The following is a 25,367-nucleotide window of genomic DNA, read 5'->3' on the forward strand; positions in this document are numbered from 1 at the left end:
AATCATTATTTGGAATAGAAAAAAACTGGAATAGCCCAAATGTTCCTCACAAGGGGATTAAACAAAGTGTGGTGCATCCATAGATTGGAATGCCATGTAGCTTTTGAAAAAGGAAGAGGAAGAGGCAAAAAAAAAAAAAATGAAGAATATCTCCAAGATACATTAAGTTAAAAAAAGTGAACAGATACGTGTGCAGTGTGCTATTGTTTACCTAAGAAAGGGAGTGGTGTAAATATACCGTTTTGCTTATTTTTTAAGAAATGGAAGGATAAGTCATAAAATCCAGAAAAATGATTACCAGTAGTAGGGGAGGGGATGTGTGAAGAATGCATTGGAGAGACCAAGGATAAAAGCTAGACTTCTTTGAATATACTTGGTTGTGTAGATTTAACTTTGAAGTCATATGAATATTTTATGTAGTTCTAAAATGGAATGAAAGTGAAAGGAGAAATTACTAAAAATCAAAAGTAAAATGGAAAATCTTAATGCAAATGTTTGTCCAGGACATGGAGAGGCACTCTTTCATTTGACTTTTTACTTTACTCTTTTGACAGCTTTGTAGTAATTTGTTTTTTAGCCTTATTGGGATATATTTAAAGGACAGCAAGAACGTCCCCCCAAAACCCATGAACTCTTTTCAGTAATCATGTTACTGATAGTTTATTAATGATTAATTATTAATCATGGTTACTGATGGTATTATTACCATTATTCTCAGACTGTTGTGTGTGCTCAGTGGAATGGATACTTGGTTGCTGTGAAGAAAGCTGAAAACTGGAAACGTTTATAGGGAAATGGAGGATAAGAAGTTGAAAGGAGTGTTTTGTTTTTTTTTTTTTGGTGACCTTTATTTTTTTCTGTGAGATAATGGGGGCAGTCATCTTCATATTGTAAGTGGATTCAAGATTAGCTAGTTAGGTTGGAGGAGAATATGTATGCTTTATATTCCTGCTAAAAGGGATGGTTGGGGGATAGAACGCATACCCCGTTGATAGATTCTATAACTTTGTGTTGCTGTTATTATGTAAAAAAAAAAAACAAAAAAACCAAAAGCAAACAACTAAGAAACCTCCTAGGGACCATAGCCAGATATAGCCAAACAATTATTCTACCCTAATTATATGGATATATAGTTTGCACAAGGGGATAACCTCAGGTGGTTGTTTTTGTTTTTTTAAGTCTGATTCTCCAAAACTTAATGTTTTAGGCTTTGGTCAGATTTTCCATCCAAAGCTTGCATTTTAATATCTGTTTATCTCAAAGAGAGTTTCTCTGAGTTTTATAAAAGTCTGAATAGAAGAGAATATTTACAAATGATATATCTAGTAAGGGGTTACTATCCAATATTTAAAAAGAACTCATACAACTCAGCACCAAAAAACAAACAAACAAAAAAACCCAAACCAAAAACAAATAATCTGATTAAACATGGGCAGAGGACCTGGATAGACATTTTTCCATAGAAGGCATACCAACAGGTACATGAAAAGATGCTCAGCATCACTAATCATCAGGGAAATGCACTGATGCATTTCCACAGTGAGCTATCACCTCACATCTGTCAGAATGGCTAGAATCAAAAAGGCAAGAAATAACAAGTGATTAGGATGTGGAGAAAAAGGAACCTTTGTAACACTGTTGGGAATGTAAATTGGTGCAGCCACTGTGGAAAATCTTAGGGAGGTTCCTCAAAAAAACTAAAAATAGAACTGTCATATGATCTGGCAATTCTACTTCTGGGTATTTATCTAGGATTTTTAAAGATATCTTTTGGTTACTAATTTCTAATCTAGAACATACTTTGTATAACTGGAAACTTTTTACATTTATTCAGACTCTTTTATGGCATCAGATATTGTTGACTTGGTAAATGACTGATGTGCACGGCATAATGTGTGCTTTGCTCTTTTGGGTGAGGTATTCTATAAGTGTCCACTAAGTAAACTTTGGATGTTTGAGTTTTCTGTATGCTTATTGATTTTCTGGGTACTTGGTTTTTTCAATTCTTCAGAGAGAAGAAATTGAAATCTTCAATTATAATTGTTGATTGGTCTGTTTTCTTATAGATTAGATTTCAAAATATATGCTTCATATATCAAATGCAGTGAACAGTTTAGGAGGAAAATTATTCTTTAAATAATTTTTACTAGCATTAATTAAAATTACTTGTTAAGTAAATTTTACTAGCCTTATTTTGAAAAGCTTCATTAGAATATATCTTTGGTTTGTCCTATGGTATAGGCTGTTTGTAGCATTACTATATACAAAAGAAAATTTATTTGCTACATTTTATTGTTTATCTTATCCATGTTCTTGTTTTGCTTGGCAGCGTCCATGTTTTTGAAACAGGCATTTGAAGGAGAATACCCTAAATTGTTACGTCTTTATAATGACTTATGGAAGCGTCTCCAACAATACAGCCAAAATATTCAAGGAAAGTTTAATGCAGGTGGAACTGCAGACGTCTGCGTTGACCTACAACACATTGGAGATGATGCACAAGACATATTCATAGCAAAGAAGCCAAATTATGAGTACGTTTATTTGATCAAACCTGTTTGTTGTCATGATAAGGATTTTATCTACTGTTTTTATTATAAACTGGAAATTGAGGATGTGCTAATCTTCTAAATATTTGTAATGATCATTATTTATATGTATACCTTAGAAGACTTTGCAACTCTTCAGTGAGAAGTCAGGCTTCATCCTTAATTGAGCAGCCTGGTTCCTAACTGGAATCTGATGTACAGTATAGCACCCAGTAGGGTGGGTAGAAGCTAGGAGACGAGCAGATGTGGTCACTGTCTTTTAAATGATAATATACCTCTAACTGCATCAGATAGTATCATTATTGGTGCACCAGTGGCATCAACATGATCTAAAAGGAACTGGTATGTTCAGGAGGGAAATAAATCGTATGCTGAGATAGCTTCTCATTCTGGTAGGAAAAAACTGAGTATAGTCACATTTACACTTGAAATCTCTTAGCTCCACTCATAAAGTACAGTATATTTAGGCACCATATTTAGGCATCATATTTAGGCACCACTTTGGAAAACAGTATACCATCTCAGTAAGTTTAAACCAGCCAGATTTTCTCCTAAATTGAATTAGAATATTATTTTCAGATTTCTATTTGAACAGCAAACTGGCTTGTACATTTTCTTCAAACACTAGGATCATTTATTTTGGCAAGGCTGACTCAGGTAACAGCAAATTCTTATCACCCACCTTGTAAAAAAAAAGTTGGGTAGATTTAAATGTTTCTCTTTCAATTTTTATTTTTCTAAATACTTAAATTGTGTCCACTGTAGTAAGAAGTTCTGACTGAGGAAATATAGGATGTAGAAGTTTTCATTAGCAAGACAAATGGCAGGACTCTAGGCTGGAAAGATAGAACGAGACTATACTCTTTTCTTCAGTAATTCATTTATGCTAAACATGGAGACTAGATAAGAACTAAAGGAAGAGGAGACAAGAAAACTGACCTCATATCTGTTGATCTACAAAGATATAAAATAAGTTTTTTTGAGTATAAAAAATAGAATATATAGTATTATGCTATTTTTGTCTTAGTTTTATTTTTAAGTCTTTATTCGTGTACCAAAAAAGACCTGAAAGTATATACAACAAATGGTGATAGTGGTTTATCTCCAGGAGGTAGAATTTTTGTTTTGTATTTTGTGCTTTTCTTTAAAATTAAAAAGGGATGGAAGTAAGGCTGTAAATTCAAAGGAGAGAAAAAAATCAGAGAGGAAAAACATTCTGTGTTTTGACTAATGGGGTCGCACTGTCACCCTTTGGAGGTCAAATTCAATAAAGTAGTTGGTGTGGGGGAGGAGGTATGATCCATATACTAAAAAGCCAAAAAATCATGAGGGTAATAAGGAAACAGATACATTGGGTTATAAATATTCTTTTGAGAAGTAAGGTAGAGAAGAAAACATGAATTTGACCATGTTAACTGAGCTAAAGTAAAGTTCTTGTGTTTTGTTTTTAATAATGATAGAGGGAGTGTTGACAGTGTTTCTAAATAGAAGTAGCCAGTGGAGAGGGAAAGAGATAGGAGATGCAAGAATGGAGAGAGGTAATGAATGGGACAGAGGCCTAAGAAATTAGAGTTAAGGACACAAATAGCCAGGTTAGCATTTTTATCATTCACTATTCATGCTCAATTTTGGGTAGTGGTAATTTGCTGTGAAGAAAATAGAATAAGATGATGCGATAGAGTGCCATATATAGGGTGATCAGGGATGAGCTCTATGAGTAGGTGACATTTGACCTGAGGTCTGCATAATGTGAAGGAATCAGCCATGGAAGATTTGGAGTAAGATATTTGCAGGCAGAGAGAACAGCAAATTTAGAGTCCTTGAGAATCAAGGTGGAGAGATTGAGGAGTAGAAAGCTAGAACACAGTGAGCAAGAAGGAGAGGGGTACAACATGGGGTTAGAGAGGAAGGGAAGTGTAAGACCATGTAGGACCATAGGCTATGGTATGGATTCAAATACAGTGGAAATCATTGCTTTTAAAAGAGGAATAATGTGAATTGATAAACCTTTTAAAATTACCACTCTGGCTCCTATGTGGACAGCTTGGAGGGGAGGTGTTACCACAGAGAAGGAAAAGTAGAAAATGGGAGCTATTTTGTTTGACTGGACAAGGAATGATAATGGCTTGGATTAGGATGAGAGGAAGAGATGGGGAGAATTGGTCAGATTGATTCAAGATATTCGAGGGCAGGCCAATAGAACTTGCTGGTAGATTGGATCTGAGAAGAAAAGAAGAATCAAGGATACTTGGATAAGTAAGTCTGAAGCGATAAAGTTGTTAGGAGTTGTTAAAAAGGTAGCTGAATGTGAATCATATTTGGGAGTCATCATTTTGTAGATTTTTAAGATCAAGGGATTGGAGGAGATTCTATAGGAAAAGATGTATATAAAGAGAAAAAAGAACCCTGGCCCAAGATCGGCACTCCAGAGTTGAGCAGAAGAGTGGCAACCTGCAAAGGGGACACTAAGAGAAAAATGGTGAGATGACAGGAACCCCAAGGAATGAGTTCATTTAAGTTGGAGGAGGACTAGTTCACTGTGTCACACACTATTGAGAAGTTGACCTCTTGATATGGCAGAGTAAGGCTGTTTGAGGTCTAGGTATGGAATGGTGGGTACAAAAGTATTGTTAGAATTGATGAAAGACAAAATGGGAGAAGATTGACTTCTGGGGCGACAGCACCATCTCCTCCACCGACCTACCCCCAGTGAAACTGGTGAAAACTGCACACAGTTTTGTTTGTTTGTTTGTTTTAATTCTCTGGAAAGGGTACTAAAGAAAAATCAACTACTCAAGAAAATCTATGGGAGTACCTGGGTGGCTTAGTTGGTTAAGTGTCCCAGTCTTGATTTTGGCTCAGGTTGCGATCTCACATTTGCAGGTTTGAGCCCCAGGTTGGGCTCTGTTCTCAGTGCAGAGCCTGCTTATGATTCTCTCTGTCTCCCTCTCTGCCTCCCCCTCCCCCCCAAAATTCTGTGAACATTCAGTGAGAATTTTGTAAGAGCGTGTGATGTTTGAACCAAGAATGTTTCCTCCCTTCATCCTCCCTCCTCCCTGCTCAGCAAGGCATAGACTCCTCTCCAGACTGCAGCAGCCAAGAGCAAAGGGCTCCCTCTCCCCACAGCTTCCAACAGGAGAGCTTTATTCCTGGGAGGAGCAGAACCTCAGTGTTTCTCATTCTTCCCTCAGCTCTCTGTAGCTGAGGCTAAGTCTCAAGCAGATGAGATGAGTAGGTGGGTGCTTCCTTATAGTGAACTACCCTCACTGAAGGAGTGCAGTCTCTATCTTGTTGGACTCCCTGAAAATACTAGGGCCCCAATAAATCTTCCCCTGGCTTTTAAAATAGTGGTTCCATGTCAGGAAAGGCAAACTGAGAGGCCCTCAGGCTGCTGCCCACTTACCCCTAACCCCTGCCAAGCTCCTCCAGCGAGGTGTCACTTAGAAGCTCACCATTTTCTCCATCTCTAGCTCCAGAACTCTGGCACAAAAATTCTCCTGGGGAAGAAACAAGCAGCTAAAAAGCTAGCTCCTAATCTCCTTCCAAAGTAACTGACATTATTTGCAACTTGACATTTTCAAAAACAGTGGAGGTTGTGGTGAGGGGCAGGGGGAGGATATTCATGGCTCTAATGAAGATGCAGATTATACTATAGGCCAGCTAGCTCATAAGAGAGATCTGTGGAATCAGAAAACTTGGAAGAGCTCTTGGAGGTCAGATTATCAAACATGACCTCAGAAATTATTCTATCAAAGGAGCTACGATTAGATGGGATGCATTTGGAAAGGAATTTATGGTCCACAGCATTGTTAAAAACAGTAGAGCAATCTGTGGCCACTGAGTGTGGTCAGGGAAAGAAAGGAAACAGAAACCCTGTTAAGACCACTGTTACCCCTGGGTGACTATGCGCATCCTCAAAGCTCTGCCCCTCTGTGGTGCAACATCAAAGGTTTTGCACTGTAAGGGAGAAAGAGACTTCACAAAAATAATCCAGCCAGTCACTAAACATGCAAATAACAGTAACAAGCCTCAGAGGTGTAGCGATCTAGTACCCAGAGTTGCAATAATATATTATCAGAAATGTGCAGTTTGTAACAAAAATTATGAGGCATACAAAGGAACATAACAGCGTGACCCAGAGACTGGCTGTGAGAGTGACCAAACATTAGATTTAATATAATAAGACTTCACATTAGCCATAGAAAATTGTTGACAGAACTAAAGGAAAATATGATTAAGTAAAGGACTGTATGATGGCAACGTTGCCATAGAGAATAGAGAATATCCATAAAAAGATGAAAATTATAAAAAAAATCAAAAAGAAGGGCTGGAATTGAATAGTTTGGTAATTGAAATTTAAAAAATCACTAGAGGGATTCAACAATAGATTTGAATTGACATTAAAAAGAACTAGCCAGGGGGTGACTGGGTGGCTCAGTTGGGTAAGCATCTGACTCTTGACTTCAGCTCAGGTCATGATCTCACAGTCATGAGATCAAGCCCCATGTGGGGTTCTGCACTGCTTGGGATTCTCTCTCTCTCCCTTTCTCTCTTGGCCCCTCCCCCTCTTGAAAGAAAGAAAGGAAGGAAGGAAGGAAGGAAGGAAGGAAGGAAGGAAGGAAGGAAGAAAGAGGGAGGGAGGGAGGGAGGGAGGGAAGAAAGGGAGGGAGGGAGGGAGACATCAATACAATACAATACAATACAATACAATACAATACAATACAATACAATACAATCCATACGTAGATATTTTAAAAATGAGCAAAATTGGAAACTAGATTTATGTAAGCCTAGGAACAGATAGGAAAAAATGAAGAAAAATGAATAGAGCCTCAAAGAAACGTGTAAACACACCAATATATATGCAGTAGTACTACAATATGAGGAGAGAAAGAAAGGAGAAGAAAAAATACTCAAAGAACTAACGGCTGAAAACTTCCCAAATTTATTGAAAAACAACATACATACTCAGGAAGGTAATAGGATTAACTCATACAGACCAAAACAGGCACATCATAGTAAAAGTGTTGAAAGTTAAAGACAAGTAGAAAATCTTGATAGCAGGCAAAGAAAACCTACTTGTCACTTATAAGGGAACCCCAAAAGATTGAGAGCTGACTTCTTAGAAGAAGCAAAGGAGGCCAGAAGGTAGTGGGCTCAACATACTCAAAGGAAGAAACTGAACCAACAATCCTATATCCAGTAAAGCTGTTGTTCATAAAGAAGAGAAAACTTACCTAGACAAACAAAAACTGAGAGACTTTCTTCCTAGCTGACCTAACTTACAAGAAATACTAAAGGAAGTTCTTCAGGCCCAATGCCAGGTTACCTCTTGGTAATTCAAGTACACACAAATGAAGAGCCCCTAATAATGATAGTTATGAAATTATAAAAGATACTATAAATGCATATTTTCTCATTTCTTAAGTGATTTAAAATGCAGTTGTATAAAATACATATAGAATGTGTTGTTGGGCTTACAACATATAGAAATGTAATACATGTGTATACATTTGCCAATAAGAACATAAAGGAGGTAGGTGGGAGCAGAGCCATAATGTACTATGGAAACGACAGATGGTAGAGTGATAATCATAACAACTTATTGCTGGATTTGTAACATTAGTACACATAATATGTATAGTAGTATTACCACAAAGATAAAATACTTAGGAAGAAATGTAACAAAAGAAGTATAAAGCTTACACTCTGGGAACGACAAAATATTGCTGAAAGAAATTAAAGATCTAAAGAAATGAGGAACATTTCATGTTCATGAATCACAAGACCTAACAGCATTAAGATAGCAGTACTTCCCAAATGGATCTACAGATTCACCTCAGTTGCTATCAGAATCTGTAGAAAGTATTTGTAGAAAGAAACAAGCTGATTCTAAAGTTCATATGAAATTGCAGGGTACCTGGAATGATCAAATCAATATTGAAAAAAAAGAGTAAAGTAGGAGTCATGCTGTGAAATTGCAGGGTACCTGGAATGACCAAATCAATATTGGAAAAAAAAAAAAAGAGTGAAGTAGAAGTCATGCTTCCCAGTTGCAAAACTTACTACAAAGTAATGGTAATCAGGATAATATGGTACTGGCACAAGGAGAGACATATTGATCAATGGAATAGAATTGAGAATCCAGAAAAAAAAAATAAATAACCATGCATCCATGGTCAGCTGATTTTCAAAAGCTTGTCAAGATCATTCAGTGGAGAAAGAATGATGATTAGTGGTAAGACAACTGGATGGCTTCATTCAAAAGGAACCTTACCTCACACCATATACAAAAATTAACTCAGAATGGATCAAAAAATGAAATGTAAGGTCAAAATTATAAAACAGAAGAAAATATAAAGGTAAGTCTTCATGACTTAGGGTTTGACAAAGAATTCTTAGCTATGACACCAAAGGCATGAGCAACAAAAGAGAAAATACATATATTGGACTATTTGTACTTCAAAGGACACCATCAAGTGTGGGAGAAAATATTTGCAACTCAAATATCTGTCAATGGACTTGTATGTAGAATATGTAAGAGACCTTTGAATTCAACAATAAAAGACAACTTCCCCAATTAAAAAATGGGCAAGGATCTGAGTAGACATACTTCCAAAGAAGTATGACAAATGGCCCCAAAGTAGACAAGTGGCCCAAAAACACATGAAAATATGCTTAACATCAGGAAAATACAAATCAGAACCACAGTGAGTTAGCACTTTACACCACCAATATGCCTTTATCAAAAAGGTATTAACAAGTGTTGGCAAGGGTGTGAAAAAATTAGAACCCTCAGAGGTTGCTGGTGGAAATCTAAAATGGCACAGGGCTTTGGGAAAGCAGTTTGGTAGTTACAAACACAGATACCAGCAATTCTACTCCTAGATATGTACCTAAGACAAATAAAAACATGTTTGGGGGAGGGTGGAATGAGGAATTATTGTTTAATGGGTATAGTTTCTGTATGGGATCATGAAAAAGTTCCAGAATGGATGGTGGTGATAATTGCACGACCAAGTAGGAATGTACTTAATGCCACTGAACTGTACACTTAAAAATGGCTACAATGGTAAACTTTGTTATGTATATTTTACCACAAAATGGAACATTAAGCAGTTTTTTTAAATGTTTACACAGATTTGTAATAAATGTTTATAGCAGTATTATTCATAATAGCCAAAAGGTAGAAACAGCCCAAGTGTCCTTCAGCAGAGTAGTGGGTAAACAAACAGTGGTATATCCATATAATGGAATACTATTCAGCCATAAAAAGGAACGAAGTACCAATACCTGCTACAACATGGATGAAACTCGAAGACATTCTGCTGAGTGAAAGAAGCCAGTCACAAAAATCATATACTGTATGATCCCATTCATATGAAAGTCTGGAATAGCAAATTATGGAGATAAAAACTAGTATTAGTAGTTGGTTAGGATTGGGGTTAGAGTAAGGGGTTAAAGGGGTTATAATTGAAGAGCATAGTTTCTTTTTGAGGTGATGAAAATGTTCTAAAACTGAGTATGGTGATGGTTGCGCCTATCTGTGGCTATCCGAAAAATTGTACACTTTAAAATTGGTTTGAATTGTACACTTTAAAAATGGTTGAATGTGGGGGCACCTGTGTGGCTCAGTCAGTTGGGCGTCTGACTTTGGCTCAGGTCATGACCTCACGGTTTGTGAGTTCAAGCCCTGTGTCGGGCTCTGTGCCAACACCTCAGAGCCTGGAGCCTGCTTCAGATTCTGTGTCTCCCTCTCTCTCTGCCCTTCCCCTGCTTGTGCTCTCTTTCTCGCTCAAGAATAAATAAACATTTAAAAAAAATTTTTAAAAACGGTTGAATATGAATTCCAAATGTGAATTATCTTTCAGTTTTTTAAAAAGCAGTTTTTTAAAGAATGGTAAAGGAGGAAGTAGATGCAGTTCTTCAAAGAAGCTTAGATAGAAAAAGGAGTAAAGCTACTTTTTTCTTTGACATAATAGGAAAATCACAGAGGATAGATACAGTTACAAAGAAAGAAAAAAGCTAGGGAAGTCCAAGGTGATGAAAGTTATTGCCAGTGGTTTGGTCTTAGAGTAAAGTAGCAGCAAATGGTCACCGATAGAGAGCAGGGGCTGCTAGTGCGGAATTTCGAGTTAATACCTTGCGCTTTAGGTCTCTTGAAAGTAAGGGGTTAGCATAAATGTATAATAGATACAATTTTCTTTTTCTCTGCAAAATGTGGGTAGCGTAGCAGCAGGTACAGAAATCATCTAAATAAGATATTCTTAGAGCTTTGAAAGGAAGATGAATTAGAAAAATCAAGATGCTAATGAGAGTACCTTGAAATGGTTGGCTGCGGATAGAGGATAGACTGGTGAATATCATGATGGAGTAGGAGAATCAGAAGAGGTTCCATAGCATTGATCGCAGTAAGGTCTAAGAGCAAATTCTTTTGAGTAAAATCTCACTCCTTTATTGACATAAAAAGCCTGGCATGATATTTTCCATCTATTTTCTGTTTGACTTCATCTTGTACCACTCTCCTATCACTGAGGTGCTTGCTTCTCTAAGTTTTTAGCCAACAAAGCCAGGTGTGGCCCCTCCTCAGGGCCTTTGCACTTCCTGTTTTCTTTGCATGGAAATCTCCATCGCTTTGCTCGCCCTTTTCCTTCAGATGTGCTTAGCAAACCTTCTTTTGCCTTATCCTGTACAATATAGGATGAAAAAAAAATGAGAAAGTCATCTAAACACATTGTTTCTGGCTTACTTCATTTTTCTCTTAAAACTTATGACTCATATTCCATATTTAAATCATTTAAAATCTTGTATTTATTTTTCTGAGTATCTTATTAGCAATGTTAAGCTTCTCATTTAGTGAGCGGTAAGAGGACAGGGAATTTTAATTGACTTTACTACTATATTTCCCACATCTAGGAAGTATCTGGCAAATCGGAGAGACTTAATAGTATAGAGGGAAGGAGATGGGGTAAGTTGAGGGTGTGAAAAGTTGTCTTCAAGGTTGGAGAGCAAGAAGTAGAGCAGTTCAAAATGATGACTCAACTATGGAAGCTTCATAGTAAAGCTAAAATAAAAGTAGACTTCTAATACAAGATAGGTTTCAGGAAAGTTATCAGTTTCAACATTGTAGTCACTAAGGATCTTCACTGCTATTCGGAGACCAGGAAGAGTGTTAGTACTTATAATTCAGAACTGAAATGTCTGCAGAAGAGGAAAGAGGCTTCTTAAGGTCAGTAAATGACAGGAGCAAAAACAACACATTTAAGTAGATGGTGTGGACTTCAATAGAGGATTGCCTCTGGCAGATTTAGACACTAGTTCCTCCCTGTTCCATTGTGTTCTATCTTCACCTATTACAGAAAACACTATAGTTAGCACTCTACCTGCACATTTCTTCACTGCCTTGTAAAGTGCTTTTAATCTACATCTTCCCAGCACTTAACAAGGGCCTGGGACATGGTATTCTCAGCAAATATGTGCTGAGGGAAATACTTGTTGAATGAGAAATGTTAAGAGATAACTATGGAATTATGATGTACGAGCCAAGAGCATTGTGACCTCTAGGGCTTGTTAGTTGGCCAGAAAGGGTGGGAAGGGAGAAAGCCAGTTTTCCTAAATTACATGAAGGAGCAGGTCAGATGTTTTCAAGGTTAACACTTAGAATGAAGGGAGATTTGTTTAAAAAAATAAATAAATAAAGACAATGGAAGGACTGGTAGAAGGATTATAAACAAGGGCCATGTAAGGAGATGCAGAGTTAGTTATAGGAATAAGAAAGCAAATGGAAATAATGGTTACAGACATTTGATAATAATTGTCAAAGGAAAAATATAAGACCCAATAGTTGGACTGCTAAATGAAAATGCAAATAATTTAAGACATTGGAAGATGAAAGAGGAAAGAAGGACGTTCTGGTTTGTGAGAAATATTATAAAACAAATTAGCTTAGAACCCCAATTGGGAGTATTTATGTGACTGTAGGACTTTGACAAACACTTTTTATTTTGTCCTCGTTCTGTTAGTTTGGCATGGGAAGGCTGATAAAAGCCTAGACCCTGTGAACTTCCCTCTCAGCGAGCTCCCTGGGAAATGGCAGCTGTGGCACAAAGGGTCAAGTGAGTGGAGCAGGTTTCTACACACCTGGCTCTCTCGTGAGGCTTTCAGACTCTCTAGAATCTGGATTTCCTCCACAAAGGCATAGCCCCATTAGAATTAAAAAGATTTTACATTGTTATTCTCTTAGTTTCAAATGACAGACTTACTACAGTAGATACCAATATAAATTGTATTACATTTATATGTAGGACTTATGTATAGGTTAAGATGTTTAGTTCTTAATACATGTTTATCATGAAATGTATTTGTAAATATATAAATTTTTAAACAAATTTTTTCCTTTTTGTTCATAGAGAGTTACATTTTATATAGAGGATAGATTTTTAAGAAAGGCATTCACACTCCAATACAGTAGCATTTAGTTTTATATAATCTGAATTCATTTTTAATACATTTTGTTCCCACAGCCCTGAAAAAGCTTTGAAAGACTCACTGCAACCCTATGAAGCTGCTTATTTATCAAAATCTTTATCTCGACTCTTTGATCCTATCAACTTGGTTTTTCCCCCTGGTGGTCGCAATCCTCCTTCTGCAGATGAACTTGAAGGTATCATTAAAACTATAGCAAGGTACGGATTTTTATGTAATGACATGCTATAAAATGCCTGCCACATTTGTTAGTGATGTTTTAATTTACTTCAAATTATTCAAGTAATTAGTCCTGCAATTAAATCAAGGGGTTTGCAGTGAATCAGTGCATATACAGAAAGTACTTAAGATTCCAATTAATAAAACCCTTTAAATACAGTCTAAAAATAGCTTATAATTATTCTGTATCTTGTCAAGGATGAAAAGTAAACCTAATTTTTATGCCATAGTAAATATCCAGTGTTACACAGTAAAATAACATAAAAATAATTTTACAAATTGAGAAACTAAAGTATAGAGCTTAATGTTTTTTATCTTAAGTCCATAAAGTACTTCATGCACAGGATATTACAATCTTGATTAGCCTACCTGTGTGTGTGTGGCTATTTTGAGCTTCCTAAGTAAACATGACAGCTTTTAAAATGCTCAAAAGGTGAGGTATCCTGGTAGAGGTGCTACCTGAATGCTTGCAGACGATATAATTGTACTGGTGCCTTAGACATTTACAGTTACCCAGATTCATCTGCAGTTAAGACTGTCTCAGCTCCTATCATAGCTAACAAGTTGTCCTAGCAGGAGGTCTGTACATTTGTAGATGAACATTTTGAGAAATAAAATAGTAGTTCAGGCAATATAGGATCAAAGTATAGAACTGTCTAGATGGTTTTAGACTACACATTTGAAGGTGGCAATTCTGAGGCATGTGAGAGGAAGACTAAGAAGCCACAGGTATAATGTCCACAAGCATATATCCAGCTGCAAGTGTACCTTACCTACACAGTATCTAAATTGCTCTGCATCTTGATCTTAAATCTTTTCACAATTATCATGACTTTTCCAAAGTCCTAATTCTAGATTGTTTTTACCCTCAGGTCTCTGTTAGGTCTCTGTTAATCTGTTTGGTTTGATAGTGACAACAGTAGTCTTGGATTCAACCTGATCTTTTGACCTATTTATGAAAATATTAAAGGGGCATCTCTCCCGTTCCTCTGGACAGTTTGGCAATGCTATAATCAAGTACAACATGGAGCTCGAAGAAGCATGGTTATGCCCAGTATTCAGTAGAACTTAAAAGTCACCGTTAATAAAGTTATGTCTCCCTATTTATGAAAGTACATTTTTATGGCACACAATATACACTAGTGTTGCTTCAAAGTCTTTCACTTTCTTCATAAAGAGAATCTGTTAAGTGCCAAGATTTGTTTGCTACTTCAGACACAATAATTATCTTTTCCTGCTTTCTACCTATATATGGGGTTTTGTGCAGTTTTGAACTCCTAGTATTTTTCCATGGTCTTGGTAAATACTTTTTTTTTTTTTTTTTTGGCATTCAGCTCAAACATATCAATCCGTTGTTAAAGTTGAAAATAAGTATGACAAGGAAACACTTCAAGAATCCAAATTTTAAATTTTTCAAATTAGGGGGTGCCTGGGTGACTAAGTCAATTGAGTGTGTGACTCTTGATTTTGGCTCAAAATCCCGGGGTTGTGGGGTTGAGTCCTGCATTGGGCTCCACACTGAGCATGGAGCCTGTTTAGGATTCTCTTTCTCTCTCCCTCCTTCCCCTTTCCCCAGGGCTCACTCTCGCTCTCTCTCTCTCTCTCTCTCTCTCTCTCTCTCAAATAAAAGATAAATAAATAAAATTTCACATTCTATCTTTGTTATGCTTTTAATATATTTAAAAAGCTACTCTACAAAATAGCATGAATTGGCATAATTTCTACAGAAACTGAGCATCTTTATGTATCATGTGTAATTTATATTTTTAGCCTGTGTCCTTCCAAGGTCATCATTTCCATTCAAAAGCTGTCATTTCCTTGCAGATGTCTGTGATATGCAGTGTCTCTAATTGCACTTATCAGTATTAACAAGAGTGCTACTTTAAAAATCTGTACACAATTTACTCTTTTAATCACAGCCTGAACCCACACATGATGTGCTTTTATTAATGAGAAACTGGTCATTAACCAAGCCATCTCAAAGCACTTTTTCTTAATGCTGAATTTAGGAAGAAAAATGAAACAGTGCAACCAATTCTTGGAAGCAGTCAGTGAAGTCTATAAAAAGAATCACCACATTGCTTATTGGGTTTAAGTTTATATGTTGTCCTTTACTTTGTTGATGAACTATGTTGCTAATAATTAAAGTCTGTTTTTGTTTTCTCCAGTGAACTAAATGTAGCTGCTGTAGACGCAGACCTCACAATAGCTGTGTCTAAAAACGTGGCAAAGACCATCCAGTTATACGGTGTAAAATCGGAGCAGCTTGTAAGTGATATCCCTTCTGGAAACTTTAATGATTTTGCTTAAAATTGCTAATTATACTTGCCTAAGTATAAATACTGAATTGGCTGAATATTAATTTACTGGTGTTTTTACTTTAGTGAAATTTTGAAACTTTCTGATGAATTTGAACCAAAAAAAAGTTGGATCTAGTAAAAAGTGATCCTCTTACCATTGTTATACTTTTACAATGCAAGAAAGTTTTATAAGGTTTTAAAAACAAAACGAAACAAAACAAATGCCTGTACTGGGGTGCCTGGGTGGCTCAGTCAGTTAAGCATCAGAGTCTTGGTTTCAGCCCAGGTCATGATCTCACAGTCTGTGGGATTGAGCCCCGCTTTGGGCTCTGTGCTGACAGCATGGAGCCTGCTTGGGATTCTCTCTCTCTCTGCCCCTCCCCCACTCACACTGTCTCTCGGTCTTTCTCTGAAACATTTTTTAAAAATGCCTGTACTACCTTATAGTCTAATTTTATATATGTGTATGTATGTGTGTGTGTGTGTGTGTGTGTGTGTGTATATATATATATTTAATATAATTATCTCAGATTGATCAAAATTCCCCTCTGGTGTGACTGCTCACCCAGATACCATTCTTTCAGTTAACTATTGTGAAAGTGACTTGAACTGTTAAAAAAAATGATTAGAGGAAGTGAACTGCTTAAAACTGTAATAAAAAATGTTGATTTACTTTTGAAAAGTTTTAACCATAGAACGCGGAAGTTTAACCCTAAAATAATTTTGTTTGAAAGATTATTTTATTTGTATTTAAAATAATAGCTAAATAACTGAATCATGATCCTAATTCTGTGCATTAATGTTTTAAAGTTAAGTACACATATTTAACTAGTATATATGTATGCTAACTGAAATCCAAATATTAAGGCTTTAATATATTTTCATCTGTGTTGATTAATTTTAAGGAATGTGCCAGAATCTCTACGATCTTTACAGAGGTGACCAACCATATTTTCAGTTTAGCCTCTGATTGCTCCCAAATCAAACATCATAAAATGAAGTACTCTGATTTTACCTATATGCTTGTAGTTCTAGTTGGTTCTGGAATGATATTTCGGGTACATTGGTAGCAAATTGAACTGAAAGAATTTGCATAAAATGATCGTTGGTGGTAACGATCATAAGGCTTCTTTCAGTTCCAACGGATGGCCAGATTTTGTTTGCATATTAATGTGCTATTTTCCATTCAGTTGTTCTTATAGCCTTGATAAGCAATTTAGAAACATCTTTTTAAAACTTTATTGAAAACTGGTCCTACAGAGACCATGGAAGCTCTTTATAGGTAATTAGTTGACTAATTTTTCTCTCAAACTTTTTAAATAGAAGCCTTATTATGATATTCATTGCTTTAAAAAACATTTGTTGCTATAAATGAAATTCAGTATTACATCCAATAGAGTTCATTATAGTTACTGAAAATGTCAGGAAAAAAAAATCATTCAATGGTCCCACCTGAGGATAGCATGATAAGGAAGAGCCAGCATATGTATAGAAAATACTTTTCATTTCTGCTGCAGCAGGGGGCAGTGGTATTGTAACATGTGACTTCAGTTAAGGTGGTAACGGTAAAGGCTTTGACAAAATTAAAATACATCAACAGACATTTGACTGTGATACTGTTGGTCAGATAGTCTGTGACCCTGATTACTCAGGCCTACCAAACCTACAATGCTGAAGGCTAACCAGAAAGTCCTTTTCAACTTTGATTTTAGTGCAGAAAGAAAACCTAAATGTTAATAAGAGTACAAAAAGCATCATATGCTTTATTTTTAAAATATTAATTAAGGACTTAGGTAACATTTTAGTATATATCTCTTATTTTTGGCTAGTAGTACTATTTCTGTTACTTCTTTATCTTAAGTTTGATGTTTTTTATTCTTTGATCTTGCCATATTCCTATTCTTTCAGAATTATTTCTCTGAAAACATTTAGAGGAAAATAGCCAGTATTAAGTCTTCAGTGGGAGAAAGACTTGAAACAGAATTTGAATTAGAATATCTACTTTATCTGTAAATGGAAATGTTGGCTTGAAATATGGCATGATATTTCTGTAAATGGAGGATTCTTTTTATAGATGAAAAATTTAAGTCCACAAGGTTGAAAAGTGACAGAAATCAGATCCTTAATGGAATGTTCAAGTAGTGAGATGAAGGAAAGCTAGAATTTTTGAGACAAACATGCTTTCAAAAAGGGGGACTTGAAAATATACAACTTAAAAGGTAGAATGAGCTGCTTTTCTGAATCCTAAATTTATTTCCCTAAAGGTCAGTTGTGCAAGTTTGTTGGCTATCAGAATGTTTTAGTATACTTAACTACAGCTTGAATTCCTATCAGGAGGAAAGCTCATAAAAGGATTTCTCAAGTTGATCCTTAATGTGGACCATCTTTGTGGTCATCTCAGTCATTCTGTGTAGTTAGATAAATTCTTCCACATGCTTAACAGCTATGTTATTTGTTTTCAACCTCTTTATTTTAATATTCTAGGACACAGTAGAGTATAACATAATAAATTGTATGTATATACTACATATATGGTACATATATGTGCATATAATAATCTGGAATTGTTTTATCATTACACATGTGTTATTTTTTCTAAGGTTTTCTGTTATTAATCACCAATGTTATGTGTCATATAAACCTAAACCTCTGTAGGGACTAATTCTTAGATTCGTTTTTATGACTCTTACATGGTACCAGAGAATTCATTTCTTGAGGTTAGAGAAAGGCCATAAAAATAACTACAGTTACTAAACATTTATAGTGGCTTGGATTATGCCAAGCCATTTATATGTATTATCTTATTCACTTCACAGTAATCCTATGTAATGGAAGTAGCGATACCTGCCACAACAAAATGTGGAAATTAAGGCTGAGAAAAGTTAATAGCATGCCTGATACAGACTGGTAAAAGTAGAATGCTGGCCAACAAGTGTTGAAACTAGCATTTAAACTCAGATTTGACTCTAGACCAAGCTTTCAAACTGCATTGTATCTCAACACAAATACATCTTTCTTTTTTATTTAAGAAATGTGAAATTGTTTTTGTGATTTACTTATTTACTTATTCACTTAATTACTTTACAATATGACATAGAGATCTAAATCTAATATATTCAAGATATATATTATTTATATACTATAGTTTATTTAACTTGTGTTCTTAGTGGATAGTGTTTTGATCCCTAACAAAATGATACAAACTGGGTGACTTATAACCAACATAAATAATGTCAATTAAAGAGGCCCCTGAGTGGCTCAGTCTGTTAAGCGTCTGACTTTGGCTCAGGTCATGATCTCACAGCTCGTGAGTTCAAGCCCTGCATCGGGCTCTATGCTGACAGCTCAGAGCCTGGAGCCTGCTTCAGAATCTGTGTCTCTCTCTCCTTCTCTGTGCCCCTCCCGTGCTAGTGTGTGCGCACGTGCTGTCAAAAATAAGTAAACTTAAAAAAAATTTTTTTTTAAATAATGTCAATTATAAACAACATTCATTTATTTCTCACAATTCTGAGGCCTGGAAAGTCCACGATCAAGGCACTAGCCGATTTGGTGTCTGGTGAGACACCTTTGCTAGCTCACTGATGGCTGTCTTTTCACTGTAACCTCACAGGGAAGAGGGCATGGGGCTTTTTAAAGCCTTTTTTATAAGGGCACTAATCCCTCTTGTGACATAATCACCTCCCAAAGGCCCCCCTTCCTTGCGTGTTAGATTTCAACATATAAGTCAGGAATGGGGTGAGTGGGAAGGATACAAACATTCAGAGCATAGCAGATATTTAGATGGTTTAGAAAAAACAGGGATTTAACCTTGAATTCTCACATGTGAGTTATAACCAAGAAGGGTTTACTTCCTCTAGTATGTATTTAATTTAGTGTGTAATGTGAATATCAGCTTCATGGGTACCCTTTTGTAAAAAGGAGATCACTGGTTTTTTAGACTGTCTTTATTTAAAAGTTCTTATTCGTTTGTCTTGACTGACAGTAGTTGTAAAGTTATAAGTAATTTACTAAGCAGAAAAAAAATTACTGAGTAGAATTTATGTTCAAAATACATACCTATAGATGTATATATCACATTTTAGGATTGAACTGAACAAATTGATTATTTAATGGTTATGTATTGGTAATTTATATGGTTCTGAAATGTGACCTTTAGAAGAAAATGTCATTAGACCTCTCAAGTTTGAAGCAATGTTTTCCTTGTCCTGTATATATTAAAATGAAATTAAAATATTACTATAAAGAAGTTATTGTGCCTTTATAAATCTTTATAGGCTTGTAAACTTGTGATGTCAAAATTAGAGGCAGATATACTAAAGTGTAGTCCTTTTAAAAGGTAAGCTGTAAGGACATTTTCCAAAAGTAACCATTATCTATCTGATGGTTTCAGGGAATGACATCTAGAATCTTGGGGTAAATGTCAAGTGTTGTAAACTGTGAGAAAGTAGATTGGCATTTAATTAGGTTGCAGACCATTTAAATGGAAACAGTAATAGGAATGACATTTAAGGGGAGGTTTCAACTTTAATGCAGGTCAGTAGCTGTGTATGAGGTCAGTAGTTTTAGATGGCAGTAGGGTTTTGTGTTTTTTTTTTTTAAACGCTTTGTAAATATACCCTTTATTCTTTGTGTGATTTCATAAGCAATTTGGAGACTTGACATTCCTATAGTGGAAGAAAACCTACATGTGTGATATTTAAACGATGATACAGAAACATGAGTTCAACTTTTTTAGTTTTAAAAGGATTATTTAATGCAGATTTAAATGTCATCTACCTGGATACTGCTCCATATAATATCATATGATAATATTCTATATTATTAACATTAAAATAATAAAAAGTTTTAAAAATATGTAATCACTTGGGAGAATTTTTATATTATGTACAAATAGACAAAACATATCAGTAGATTCTTTTGGCCCAAATGCACTTTAGCTATAATATGAACACACTGAGCCCTTTAGGTTACCTACCCTCTCGATTCATAGACAGCCTTCTACTCTTTCTTACCTCCATTCTTGCATTTAACTATTTTAGGATCACTCCTTCTTTCCCTTGAGATCACTTTCTGACGTGCTTCCTAGACTTGTGAGAGCTTGATTTTCTGCAGGCTGTGCCAGGTCCATAGTAAATGGTCATGCTGGTTTAGAATTCAGGGGACACCTGGGTGACTCAGTTAAGTGTCCGACTTCGGCTCAGGTCATGATCTCACAGTTCGTGGGTTTGAGCCATGTGTCAGGTGGTGTGCTGACAGCTTGCTCAGAGCCTGGAGCCTGCTTCATCCTGTGTCTCCTTCTCTCTCTGCCCCTCCCCCGCTTGTGCTCTGTCTCTCAAAAATAAATAAATGTTAAAAAAATTAAAAAAAATTTCAGTAGGCACAACCAAGCAATTGCACTACTAGGTATTTATCCAAGGGATACAGGTGTGCTGTTTCGAAGGGGCACATGCACCCCAATGTTTATAGCAGCACTATCGACAATAGCCAAAGTAGGGAAAGAGCCCAAATATCCACCAATGGCTGAATGGATTAAGATGTGGGTTGTGTATGTATGTGTATGTGTGTGTGTGTGTGTGTGTGTGTGTATACACACACACACACACACACACACACACACACACACACACAATGGAGTATTACTCAGCAATCAAAAAGAATGAAATCTTGCTATTTGCAATTACATGGATGAAACCAGAGGGTATTATGCTAAGTGAAATTAGTCAGAGAAAGACAAATATCATATGACTTCACTCATCTGAGGACTTTGAGACACAAAACAGATGAACCTAAGGGAAGGGAAGCAAAAATAATATAAAAACAGGGAGGGGGACAAAACATAAGAGAATCTTAAATATAGAGAACAAACACAGGGTTGCTGGAGGGAGGGGTTGTGGGAGGGGGATGGGCTAAATGGGTAAGGGGCATTTAGGAATCTACTCCTGAAATCGTTGCACCATGTGCTAACTAACTTGGATGTAAATTTAAAAATTAATTAATTCAAAAAAAGATTCAGTAGGCCATAGTGAAGACTTAGGAAAAGGTCAGAAATGGTTATTATCGTTAGGAAGTATTTTCAGAAGAAAGTGAGAAGTGCAAATCTGTTGGTTAAAGTCTGCAAGGTCTTTATTATCTGTTGTAATGAGAACATTGCATAATAGACAACCACACCACCTGAATGGCATTCAGTAAGCATTTATTGCTCATACTTGAGGGGCAGCTAGGTGACTTTACCTTGGTTGGGTTTGCTCACATCCGGCTGGCAGCTGATCGAGGCTGCCTTCAACTATAGTTAAATACTCTGTTCTGCATGTCTCTGTGCCTGCAGCAGGCTCTCCTGGGCTTGATCCCATGAGGAAGGTAGAAGTACAAGAGAGAAATTATTCCCCAAGGTCTGGCTTACCAAAACCACCCAACCACAGTGCAATATGAAATTGCAAAGGATGTGGATGGAAAGAGGGATGAAGGATTGGGACTAATCATGCCATCTGTCACAAAGTCAAATTAGGAACATGGCAATAGCAACAACAAAAAAAAAGCTCATGAAATTTTCTTTTTGAATCTTGTCAGTGTGCTTTAAATTTTTAAAAATATCTAGGGGTACCTGGGTGGCTCAGTCGGTTAAAGGGTCCGACTCTTGATCTCAGCTCAGGTCATGATCTTGGTTCAGGTCACGGTCTCATGAATCATGAGATCGAGCCCTGCATTGGGCTCTGCACGGCTTTGGATTCTCTCTACCTCTTTCTCTGCCCTCCCCACTCATGCTGTCTCTCTCTCTCAAAATAAATATAAACTTTAAAAAAACAGCAGAAAATAGGGGCACCTGGGAGGCTCAATCAGTTAAGTGTCCGACTTCGGCTCAGGTCATGATGTCACGGTTCTTGTGTCTGAACCCCACTTTGGCTCTGTGCTGACAGCTCACAGCCTGGAGCCTGCTTGGGATTCTGTGTCTCCCTCTCTCTCTGCCCCTCCACTGCTCATGTTCTGTCTCTCTCACTGTCTCTCAAAAATAAATAAACATTAAAAAAATGTTTAAAGCAGAATATACAAGTATTTATTTACATATGTATTTGAGCTATAAAAAATGGAGTTGAAAATCTGCATATAACTTTTCACTCCCTAAAAACTTAAAAAACTTAACTACTAATAACCTACTGTTGACCAGATCCTTAGTCATACAGCATAAGTCAATGTTTATGTTATGTTAAACATAAACATATAAATAAATAACATAGTTAACACATTTTGAATGCCATATATACATATACTATATTCTTTAAGAATAAAGTAAACTAGAGAAAATGAAATGTTAAGAAAATCATAAGGAAGAGAAGATACACTTACAGTACTGTATTTATCAGAAAAAAAATATATGTGTAAGTGGACCCGCACAGTTCAAACCCATACCATTCTAGGGTAAACTATATCAGTTTTAGGTGCACAGTCACTTGCCTCTCCTGTGGTTAGAACTTTTAAGATTTATTCTCTTAGCAACTTTCAAATGTACAATACAGTATTGTTAACTGTAGTCCCCCTACTTTATGTTATATTTCTAGGACTTATTTATCTTATAATAGGAATTTTGTATTCTTTGGACTATTTTCACCCATTTTGTCCCCACCCCTGCCTCTAGTAATCACCAATCTGTTCTTTGTATCTATGATAACACAGTATTGATTCTCTGTCTTGTTTATTTTACTTAGCATAGTGCTCATAAGGTCTATCCACGTTGTCACAAATGACAGGATTTCCTTCCTTTTTAATGGCTGAATAGTATTGCATTGCATATATATGTGATCTCTCTCTCTCTCTCTCTCACATGTTCTTTATCCATTCATGAATGGATACTTAGGTTGTTTCTATGTCTTGGCTAGTGTAAATCATGCTACGATGAACATAGGAGTGCAGATATCTTTTCAAGTAATGATTTTATTTTCTTGGAGTAAATACTCCAAGAAGTAGAATTGCAGGATCCATATGATAGTTCTATTTTTAATTTTTTGAGAAACTTCCAGAAAGTTTTCCATAATTTATATTGCCACAACAGTGCCCAAAGGTTGCCTTTTCTTCCACATCCTCACCAACACTTGTTATTCTTTGTCTTTTTGATACCAGCCACTCTAACAGGTATGAGGTATGATATCTCATTGTGGTTTTGATGTGTATTTCTATGATGGTTAGTGATGTTGAGCACCTTTTAATGTCCTGTTGACCATCTAAGTGCCGTCCTCAGAAAAATGTCTCTTCAGATCTAATCTCTAATCAGATTTTTTCTTTTTTGCTGTTGGGTTGTATGAATTCTTTATATATTTAGGATAATAACCTCTTATGATACATGATTGGCAAATATTTTCTCCTATGTGTATATTAAATTTTTATGGCATCCAATATCAGTTTCTTAGCCAGAAAATAGAAATTTATCACTATCATAATTAACTTAATGATTTTAACTAATGTTACTATTACTTTAAAAACTCATGAGCCTTTCTCTGTGTACTTCATTTGATGATATATATTTTGACCCCTTATCAAATTTTCTAGTCTTTATTGCCCTAAACATTTTTTCATTACTACAGTATATAATATCCAAATAAATATTTTTCCTCTTGTGTTTTTTCTTTCTTTTGTTACAAAATATATTTATTTTTTCCTTAATTTCAAAATGTGGTGTGTCTTCAGTCTCTGAACAATAGACTTTTCCATACTACAGGAAATAGAAGTAGTAGAGACTTGAAAAGAAATTAGGCAATTGAATCTTACTTCATAATTTTTCACTGCCCTGTTAGCACTTTGATACCATGAAGATTTTTAAAACATATTATTCACTTTTTCAAGGTGTTCTTGCTGACAGGATTAGTCTGAATTACCCGGTCCATTTTTACTCAAATTAGAAGTTTTAGCACTGTAGATCTTTTACATCTTTTCAAGCATATTAATGATCAAAAAGAGCTTTTATTCTTATCCCTGTTCCAGGGTATTTGAATGTATTTTAATTCCCTAATGTATACTTCAAAATTATTCTTTTTGAAAATATGTTTCTGGGAGAGAAAGTTGTCAGCATTTAGTCAAGGTAAGGCTTTGATTCATTCACTCAGTGCACCCTCCTTCCTACCCAGCACACTCAGACATACAGATACACATAGAGTAAAGATAGCCTTACTCACAAATAAGATACAAAGAAAACCTACATTAACCTCTTAAGGCTGCTATAGGTACCAGCTAGGGGGATACGAGGCAAGATTGACTGGTAAATGGAACTAAGGTCAAACACAGGAATGGGATCTGCAGTATTCCAATGCGATGGGATTTCTGAGCCATGAGCCCAGGTCTGATTGTGAAATGGAGAGCTGTGGTGACTATGGCGGAGAGGGAGGCATGGTTGAAAGGATACCTCTAAACCCCAAACACTTGGGACAATCAGAGAGAGGAAGGGGAAAAGACACATAAACACTCCCTTTAAAAATTAGGATGCAAACTGAAGTTTGCTGCATTTGAATACAAAAGAACTCATTTACATCTTAGAAAAATTGATGTTTTTTTAAATTATCCTTTAATTTATCAAGCACATAGCACACTTTTGGGCAACTTTTTACTCAACTCGTTAGTAGGAAGTTGTGCCACTTTAGAATATTTTCTAAGACATACCTAAAAAGGTGTATTTGGAAAGCGTTCTGTGTTAGAAATTAAGAAAATCTTTTTTGTCCTTCTTGGACACTTATCTTTATATCACTTTTCGGTATCTTAGGATAGGAATTGTTAATCTAGGAGGTCTGTGAAGAAATTACAGGACATCTGTGAATCTCAGGAAATTATCAAA

The 25,367-nt window shown here is 35.9% G+C and overlaps 1 protein-coding gene and 1 long non-coding RNA gene across 3 annotated transcripts in view; one reads left to right on the forward strand and one right to left on the reverse strand.

Moving 5' to 3' along the window:
• Positions 1–25,367, forward strand: part of COG5 (component of oligomeric golgi complex 5) — a 310,246-nt gene that overhangs the window by 230,961 nt on the left and 53,918 nt on the right. For both annotated transcript variants that reach the window (XM_006929113.4, XM_045052258.1), the window contains exons 12-14: positions 2,330–2,534; positions 13,073–13,234; positions 15,422–15,521. In XM_006929113.4, the coding sequence (XP_006929175.3) occupies positions 2,330–2,534; positions 13,073–13,234; positions 15,422–15,521 (467 nt within the window). The remainder of the gene's footprint in view (positions 1–2,329; positions 2,535–13,072; positions 13,235–15,421; positions 15,522–25,367) is intronic.
• On the reverse strand, positions 8,485–12,164 carry LOC109497416. Its single transcript, XR_002740443.2, has 3 exons — positions 11,933–12,164; positions 10,871–11,236; positions 8,485–9,937 (listed from the first exon to the last, which is right to left on the reverse strand). It is a non-coding gene; the product is annotated as an uncharacterized LOC109497416 (long non-coding RNA).

The sequence above is a fragment of the Felis catus genome, chromosome A2 (assembly GCF_018350175.1).
Source record: "Felis catus isolate Fca126 chromosome A2, F.catus_Fca126_mat1.0, whole genome shotgun sequence".
In the NCBI taxonomy this organism is placed as follows: domain Eukaryota; kingdom Metazoa; phylum Chordata; class Mammalia; order Carnivora; family Felidae; genus Felis; species Felis catus.